This window comes from Cydia pomonella, unplaced genomic scaffold (assembly GCF_033807575.1).
Source record: "Cydia pomonella isolate Wapato2018A unplaced genomic scaffold, ilCydPomo1 PGA_scaffold_31, whole genome shotgun sequence".
NCBI lineage: Eukaryota > Metazoa > Arthropoda > Insecta > Lepidoptera > Tortricidae > Cydia > Cydia pomonella.
The window spans coordinates 95050-104987 of NW_026907866.1; the positions used below are offsets into that span (position 1 = coordinate 95050).

General features: G+C 40.1%; 1 protein-coding gene across 1 annotated transcript; it reads right to left on the bottom strand.

The window, feature by feature from the left end:
* Window positions 1-989: 989 nt before the first annotated feature.
* On the bottom strand, window positions 990-8285 carry LOC133533999 (uncharacterized). Its single transcript, XM_061873089.1, has 3 exons — window positions 7927-8285; window positions 1530-7650; window positions 990-1256 (listed from the first exon to the last, which is right to left on the bottom strand). The coding sequence occupies exon 2, from the start codon at window positions 6755-6757 to the stop codon at window positions 5378-5380; it is 1380 nt and encodes a 459-aa protein (XP_061729073.1). The 5' UTR covers window positions 6758-7650; window positions 7927-8285; the 3' UTR covers window positions 990-1256; window positions 1530-5377.
* Window positions 8286-9938: the final 1653 nt, after the last annotated feature.

Below are 9938 nucleotides of genomic sequence, written 5' to 3' on the forward strand. Positions count from 1 at the left end.
TCTAGATGTTCATTTTCCAGCGCTGCTGTATGACTCTTGGTTGTGTTGATTGATATAATTGCGCAGTTACCAATAAATACCTACTATGCTTACGCAAGAAGTTGTTTATTTGCGATAAGAGCAATACCCTCTGACACGTGGCACCGATGATAACTGGAATAGGCAGGATATGTGGTTTTCCGCCCAGTATAATCTGAACTCTGCTTTGTTTGCTGTAAAACGGAATTCAAGGAATTTTCCGCTGTTAACCGATGAGCACATCTGCTTGTATGCATTATACATTATGAAGTACTGAACGTTCCTGTTGATTTTTCTGCTATGTATTTTCCTCATTGGTCTTTTAAAGTTTGAACATAGTAACGATTTAATCATTTACAAGTGAAGAACATTGTGAAATACGACCAAGTAGTTGTTTGAAGTATTCAAGCGAATTAGAACAAAAACTTGCTTCTTCATGAGTCGAAGATTCATCAGCCATCAATTGAATTGGCACAATTGGCCCTAATAGCTTGTCCAAATGCTAATACAACGCGAATGATTTTTAAGCGAGGTACAAGCTGTAGAATATATAACAGTCACGTGGCCGATAACCCTTTTGGCTCGCATGGTAACATCTGCTACACATGTGTTTATTCATGCATGACGCACGGAGCAGAGTATTTTCAGTTGAAAATAATGATGCTCAGACAAACATCGCTGGTTCGAAAACCAGATGAAGCTTCTAAATGAGTGACTAATTTTAGCGAAGTACCAACGGCAAGCTGCCAATTTTCCTGTTTTTTTGCTCATTAGTTCAAATTAATAGCAACGTTTTATTTAATAGCTGTAACAACAACACGAATGGAATCGTTAATATAATCGCAGTGGTATCGAGTTCAATGACTGGCGGTCGATAACGTTGATGGTTTCGATCGGTAAAGTGTAACGTTAATCCCTAGGGATTATATCCTCTAGGAAAGTTGGCAGAGATAAGAAAAAGAACTACCAGCTACGTTAACAAAAATACTTTATTATATATAAAAAAAACTAGAATTTAATAAAGGGTCGTGGAACTCTATGGCCGGTCTTAAATTTGCACCCGGAGTGGTACTGCCCTGGCTGGTCGAAAGGTCCGCAGCTGGTGGGTGTCACGACAGCGCAGAAGAGGAGCCGAGGCGACGGCGGGCGAACGACTAGGGCTCCAGCCCTGCCGTCGAGGTGGTGAAGGCTCGAGGGTCTCTTCGACCGGAGATTATTTTTAAAAATAACGACGCACCCTGTAAATTTCCACGTCTTACAAATGTGTTCCTGCTCGCTCTGCTATTGTGAACACCCTGTGATGATGATGATGATGATGGGACCATGTGTAAGCCGGTGCACCATGAGCAAAAAGCATGTTTGTGTTCACAAGCAGAGCGGAGTCACAAAAGCGAAGGGAAAGCACAGAGTAAAGAAAAATAGAAGAAGAAAGAACAAATAAGTGAATTTAAATAACGGAGCTACTTAACGCTAAAACTAAGCTACTCAAACATTCAACACTTTGCACTTACCAGTACGTGGGTGTGGGATTAACTATAATGCGCGAAAGCGTCGCGGATTAATTTTATGAATAATAATTATAATTGTCCGCGCTCACAAACATTAAAATTAAGAATTTAAAAATCGTACGGCGCGCGAGACGACACTGCTCCGTGTGCGCGGCCGTACGTGCGTATCTTATCGGGTGTGGCGCGGACTGGCTGCCCTGGCGGTCAACGGAAGGACAAGGCGCTCGCCCCGCTGCATCTCGAGCTTTCCATGACGTAGTCGCTGGACCGGCCGCGAGTACAGTCGTTAAGGAAAAAATATATTATTTAGAGCTGGGAAAACTTATACTTAATTAAAACATGTACGTTATACGTATACGTACAACGTTACATTACCCCCTCGCGCCGGAAAAGGATTTTGTTCCTCAGAATAAAATCCGCGCAATATACGTTTGCGTATTTGCATTTACTCTTTCAATCTATCTATCATAAATACATCACGCAATCATAAAAAAACATTAGTACCTAGTTTTCAACTACAGATGCTAATGCGCCCAGACTTTTGTAGGTAATCAGTTGTCATTCAACTGGAAACCAATACAAATACATTTCATGCACTAAGATAGGTGTTAACAGCGCGATTTGGGAATTAATGCAACATTTTTTTTTTTTTTACTAACATTATTTATTCAAGCTTGATAATTTTAAATCTTTTATGTGCCAAGTCCCTAAATTCCTACCAGACATGTCCTCCAAAACATAAACCAAAGGCGACTTTTTCTCAACAATACGACATTGTAGAAACTTCGGGGCTAGTTTTTTACTAAAGAACTTATCTTTGTCACTTAAAACATAAGCACGTTTCATGACTATATCTCCCACATTAAATTCGACATGCTTACGACGTAGATTATAATGAGCGGTATTCTTTGCATGAGCTTGATATAACTTTGCCTGTACATTATCAAATATTTCAGACATACAACCTAGGTTTTCGGCGTAAATGTCACGTGGTAAGAACATTAAGTTCCTACCGAGGTCACTATCCACATAATGCGTACCGCAAGTCACAAGGTCTCTGGCATATACAAGGAACGAAGGAGTGTAACCCGTTACTTCATTTGCAGAATTATTTATGGCAAATTGTACCTTTGGTATAAACAAGTCCCAGGTCCTGTGATCTTCATTGACAAATGTTGATAAGCAAGTGACAATTGTGCGATTCTGACGCTCGACGGGATTAACCTGCGGTGTGTATCTAGGCGTATAGAATACATTGGGTACATTATATTTTTTAAACAAATCTACGGTCATGCCGCTTGTGAATTGACTGCCGTTGTCGAGAAAAATTGTTTGAGGAACCCCATGAACTAAAAAGAGTTGGTCCTCTATTATTTTGGTGATTATAATTGAAGTGGCATTACGAATAGGGAAAATCAAGCAAAATTTTGAAAAACAACAAGTTATGACCAGGATATATTGGTTTTGTTTCCGAGTGATAGGCAGAGGGCCCATGAGGTCAATCAAAACCATTTGAAGGGGACGACAACATTGTTTGGGACGACCCATTTCACCAAGCACCAGATGGTTTTGATGTTTATACTGTAAACACTTATTGCACGAGCCTACAAATTTTACGACGTCGTTATGCATCCCTGGCCAGAAATATCTCAACGCCAATCGACGATACGTTTTAAAGATACCTAGATGTCCAGCCATGGGTTCGGAATGATTTTGTTCCAAAACATCGTGACGAAATTCGCTTGGGACGACTTCCTTCCAAGAGAACTCGGAGGTTTGCTCGTGTTTGTTTTTACACAGTCTATACAAAGAACCGTTTTTAATTAAAAAATTAGGAAAATTTTGAGGTTTTGTTAGGCAAGAGTTATAAATATTTTTATACCATGCATCAGATGTATTAAGGTAAGAATTAGACAAATCAATAGCGCTAATAGGGACTGCTCTGGAAAGAGCGTCGGGAATCACATTATCCACGCCTCTACGATGTTTGAGTTCGAAGTTAAAACACGACAAACGCACGCCCCAGCGAGCCAGACGACCGGTAGGGTTACTTAGAGAAAGGAACCACTTTAAGGCACTGTGGTCTGTAAAGACAGTGAACGGCTGTCCATTCTCCAAGTAACACCTCCAATGCTCCAGAGCTATAATTACCGCGAGTGTTTCACGCTCAGTTATGCTGTAATTACGTTCAGCCGGTGTCAATGATTTGCTCATGTAAGCTACCGGGTGCTCCTTACCGTCAATTGTTTGAGTCAGCAAACCTCCTACGCCATAGTTACTCGCATCAGTATGTACCTCGAATTGCTTGTTATAATCGGGGCAAGACAGCACTGGTGCTGAAACTAAGCATTCCTTCAGCTTGCTAAAGGCAGCATCGGCTTCAGGAGTCCACTTGAAAGGCGGTCTACCCTTCCTGGTGGATGTCAACTGATTAAGGGGACCCGCTATCGTACTGAACTGTGGCACAAACCTACGGTACCAGGTGGCAGTTCCTAAAAATTTCTTTATGTCCTTGACACTAGTAGGTGTCGGATAGTTTAAGATGGCGTCAACCTTACCTGGGTCCGTGCGAAGACCATGGCTGTCAACAACATATCCTAAGTATTTAAGCTGACTTCTAAAGAATTGACATTTCTCCAAGTTTACTGTCAGGTTCGCTTGGCGAAGTTTATCCAATACCCGCAGAAGAAGTGACACATGAGAATTAAAGTCTTCAGAAACTATAATTATGTCATCCAAGTAGGCAAAGACCTTTAAGTCAAATTCTCTAAAGAGCAGATCAACTAAACGTTGCTGCGTTGCTGGCGCATTTGTGAGGCCAAATGCGGTTCTTTTAAAACGGAATGTACCACGTCCAGGGACATAAAAAGCAGTTTTGTCTCTGTCCTCGACAGCAATTGGAATCTGCCAAAAGGCTTTGGACAAATCGATACTCGTAAGGTAGCGAGCGTCACGCAGGTTGTCCAATATTTCCGTGACATAAGGTAAATTATACGCATCCTTTCGAGTAACTGAATTCAGCTTGCGACTATCGAGGCAGAAACGAGGCTGGCCATTCTTCTTTGTGACTAGCAGGACAGGTGAAGACCAGGCGCTTTCGCAGGGCTCGATGACGTCGAGACTAAGCATTTCGTCAACCTGTTCGACGAGGATACGTTGTTTCTCAGGTGACATACGATAATACCGTTGCCGGATCGGCTGCGCATCACCAGTATCTAGACGGTGTTCAATGAGACTGGTCTTACCCAAACCTTTGCGTTCGGTAGAAATATCCTCGAACTGTGAAATAATGTTGTCGGCAATGGACTTCTCCGAAACGCTTAAATGATCATAACCATGAATAAACGTAGGATTATAAGGCTTCGGTTCCTCTTCAACTACTGAGGCATTAGGAAAAGTAATGCTACTTAAGTTAGGGAGAATATTAAATTTACGCCAAAAATCTACGCCTAATATAAAATCCGTGTTTACATCTGGTACAATATGTGCAGTAATAAAATGGAACTTATCTTGAAAATGTACAGGCAAGTTAAAGTAACCCCGGCTCTGCATAACACGATTGCCAGCCCCTATAGCTGAAATACATTGATCCCTATGAATCGGTAAACCTTGGAGTGCTTGATGAGCCTCACTTTTTAACACAGTTATGGCAGCACCAGAATCGAGCAAACCTGTCATATTAATACCATTAACTTGTACCGTTGCATAAGGACGATTGTCAATACTGGGATCATCATTCAGAATTGCGTCGATCTTATACGAACTGAAAAAAATGTTAATAGTTTTCAGCCATTTGCCCCAATCTACAGGATCGAAATGATTAACGAGATGGTTGACACAATTTCGACTATTTAGTTTTTTGAGGTGGAGGGTTTATCCTTTTTGCAACTAGGGCAATCTGGGGACTTGACACCTTTATGACCACACTTAAAACAATAAACTTCATCTTTATTTGCTGGACACTGACGCAAGTTGTGGCTATTGTTGCGACATCTAGGGCAAAATAAGGTTTTGGCAGAGGGTGTAGTTACTGCATGTACTTGCTTCATGTTGTTGTTATATTTATTGAAATTATTGTTATTAGTATAAGGTCTACTATTATTGTGATTAGAATTAAATTGATTATACTGTTTATTGTTGTTATTCTTGTACGTGAAATTCTTGTTGTAATTGTTGTTATTGTTTTTGTTATAATTAATACCAGTATAAGCAAACTCAGGTGCCAAGGTGTCAGCTGTCCGCCTGGGTGGTTCACGAAAGTCAGCAAGACGTGCCTGAATGCTTTCGTAGTTACGACAGTGATTACGTAAAGTGTCTATGTCAGTGATCGCGGCTGCTGACGCTAAAGTACTGGCATAGCAAGGCCTAATGTTATGGAGGAGTATCTCTAATTTCTCGTCCTCAGGTAAAGGTTTAGAGAGGCGCGAGAATAAACCAGCCATAATTGATAGATACACGGTAATGTTTTCTGATTCACCCTGCGTGCGTGAACGAATCTCATTACCGAGCCTATAATCATAGTCTCTCTGACCGAAATCTTGTTTTAGCAACGTGGCGAGTTCAACCCAGCTGGACACTTGACCCTTAACATTACGGTACCAGTGTAGCGCATCACCAGTAAAGAACTCTGTGGCATAAGACAAAAGTTTCGTGTCCGAAATAGACCTAGCCTGACAAAATTCCGTTATGCGTTCCACGAAGGCACGGACGCAAGACTTGCCATCAAACTTGATCTTGCAAAGCTCATTGTGACTACCACGGTCGCAAGTGACATTTACGTTTATCGGCGCCGTGCTAACAACGGGTTCTGTGTTAGGAACAGGCAAAACGGTCGCGGTAGCCGTGTCCTTGACGGAATTAAATCTAGCTGTAAGAGCTCGAAATTCCTGCTCGCAAGCGTCATACATGGGTTTGGTCGTTTCATCACATACTATACGATTGAGACGGTGATACAAGTGATTTAAAAGATTTTGTGTGCGAAGCAAAACGTTCCTATCCGGTCGTGAATCTAAATTCGACTGAACCTTTGCGAGAGCATCACAAACCCCCTTCAAATCGGCAGAGACAGAGAAATTACTTTCTAAAATATCCTCGGAAGGAAACAAAGGGCCTAATTTTGAAATTTGTTTCCGCAAGTCCTGGACAGTTGAACCCGGTGACTCACCACGAATGCTAACCTCATATTCCAATTCCGGCTTTTGAAGCGACAAAAATTTCACAGGAAATTCCATCTTTTTTTTTTAAATAAAATAATGATAATTTAATTAATAATAATAATAACGTGCAAAATGGCAACCGTGGAAAGTGTTGAACGCTTGTTTTTAACTAACACTACTCCGTCTGTTACAATAATAAACTACGTAACGTTTTGGTTGGCAAAAAAAATCAAGCGCAAATTAAAAAATAAAATAAACAATCACAAAAATAAAAAATAACAAGCATTAAATAATTGCAACTTGTGTGTACCACAAAACTACAAAATAAAATATCACACGATAAAAATATTCATAAAAAATTTGACTGACTGTACTAGTCTACAATGTACTAGCACAGCATGATGTAAAAAATTCTGAATAAATTATGACACACAAAATGAATTATATTATTAATGAATATTAAAATTAAAATTTGATTATAAATAAATAATTAAAATTATTATTATTATTGGGGTACACCTAAGTTACATGCAACCAAAAAAAAACAACGTTTCACAAAAATAAAAAACAACAAACACACATAAATGCTGCGGGGCAAATTTAGACCATTTAGACCACGTTTAAGGCGCCAATGTAACGTTACTCCCTAGGGATTATGTCCTCTAGGAAAGTTGGCAGAGATAAGAAAAAGAACTACCAGCTACGTTAACAAAAATACTTTATTATATATAAAAAAAACTAGAATTTAATAAAGGGTCGTGGAACTCTATGGCCGGTCTTAAATTTGCACCCGGAGTGGTACTGCCCTGGCTGGTCGAAAGGTCCGCAGCTGGTGGGTGTCACGACAGCGCAGAAGAGGAGCCGAGGCGACGGCGGGCGAACGACTAGGGCTCCAGCCCTGCCGTCGAGGTGGTGAAGGCTCGAGGGTCTCTTCGACCGGAGATTATTTTTAAAAATAACGACGCACCCTGTAAATTTCCACGTCTTACTCTGCTTAATGTGTTCCTGCTCGCTCTGCTATTGTGAACACCCTGTGATGATGATGATGATGGGACCATGTGTAAGCCGGTGCACCATGAGCAAAAAGCATGTTTGTGTTCACAAGCAGAGCGGAGTCACAAAAGCGAAGGGAAAGCACAGAGTAAAGAAAAATAGAAGAAGAAAGAACAAATAAGTGAATTTAAATAACGGAGCTACTTAACGCTAAAACTAAGCTACTCAAACATTCAACACTTTGCACTTACCAGTACGTGGGTGTGGGATTAACTATAATGCGCGAAAGCGTCGCGGATTAATTTTATGAATAATAATTATAATTGTCCGCGCTCACAAACATTAAAATTAAGAATTTAAAAATCGTACGGCGCGCGAGACGACACTGCTCCGTGTGCGCGGCCGTACGTGCGTATCTTATCGGGTGTGGCGCGGACTGGCTGCCCTGGCGGTCAACGGAAGGACAAGGCGCTCGCCCCGCTGCATCTCGAACTTTCCATGACGTAGTCGCTGGACCGGCCGCGAGTACAGTCGTTAAGGAAAAAATATATTATTTAGAGCTGGGAAAACTTATACTTAATTAAAACATGTACGTTATACGTATACGTACAACGTTACAAAAGTAGAACATTTTTGCTATAACCTTGAATCGCATGAATTGGCAATTTAGTGCGTGGCAAATGAGAATCTTCATTGTCATGCGCAACGAAGCAATCAATACTCTGGGCATGAGTAAATAGCAAGTCACGGTGGGACGGAATTTTAAATAGGGCGTCTAATTTTGTTTGAGTTTCTGGAATTTTCGTGGGAATATCGTATAAAATTATTGATGCGCATGAGGAAATTTTTGGTTATTATTTTCAGAACATTATTATGTAAGATATATATGCCAAAGTACAACAGTTATCAGTGCGAGCTTATCTATGTTTGCGAGCCCACCATATCAGTCATTCCTGTTTCCCGTGTTTGTTCACTTATTATTTTCGGAGTATATATTGAAAGAACATACGTGTTTTGAGATCATGAGTGAAAGAAATTATATGTATATCTATTTAGTTTATTATTTCTTATATATTACATGCCACTATGATAATTTTTTTCAATACTATATGTACATAAATTTAATTGTCTAGATTTTATATTCTAAGCAGCCTTCAGTGCTGTCAGTCTTACTTAAATCTTGCCTACAGTCGAAAACTAAAACTAACTTTTAAACGATGTCACAATAATTGGCTAGAACAATTGACGAATTTCATCGAGCAAAATTGTTAACATATTACTATACTGATCAGTAAACTTTAACTCCTCAAATTTACAATACTTTTATAAAGCTGCCAAAATAAAAATTAATTATACTACATCGGTAATGAATCTAAAGGAAAACAGTAATAGTTTGAGCAACCTCTATTATTTACATGGATACTTTATCTTATTCGGGAATGATCGGAAAACATTTACTAACTTAATCGATAGCTAAGAAAACTTAATAAAAGGTTTCAACATCTAGACATTACGCCGCACCTAAATCGTTTTTCTTTAATTTCATCGTGTAAACCTTTGAGGATAGGTTGCATGTCAGTTTTCCAGCCACGCTGAAGCCCGTGCTCCAGAATGTAATTGAGCAGGACTAAGCATGCGTGTTCATCCAATTTGGGCCTTTCATCGGGATAAATGCTGTAATCGTGTCCTTTTTCGGTCATCGACGAGCATACACTCAGAGCTTTCTTGCTGAAGACTTCTACTAAAATTCGTCGAGCCAATGATGGGCAATCAGATGACGTTTGTTCGGAAAATTTCAGCTCTGAGTAGTTGACATAAATCTTGCTGTGAGGCATAAGTTCTACGAGCCCGGGCATATGTTCATGATGCTTCAAGGTCCATCTTGTATCGTTAGGATCATACTCCGGTGGTAAAGTCAGCCGTGATGTGGGATTGGAATTTCTTTCTGGTGCTTCGTTGACGATGTCATTTCTGTTTTGATCACTGGTTAAATTTACACTCCTGGTTGCGGTTACTTCCTGAGCCACATTCCTTGACGTCGATGCTTGGCTTGATAAATTTTCCGGCGAGTTGAATTTCTCCATATTTTCCAATAACGTTTGGTATGAGGTAGCAACTTCGATGATCGAAGTCCGTAAGTTCTCGAACGTATTAACCATAGAGTTCAAAGTAGAACTGATTTGAGCAGAGGTACTAGCGAATTGGTCCTTCATTTGTTGCTGCGAAATATAACTTGAACCACCTTGAGACTCGTTAACGTTAT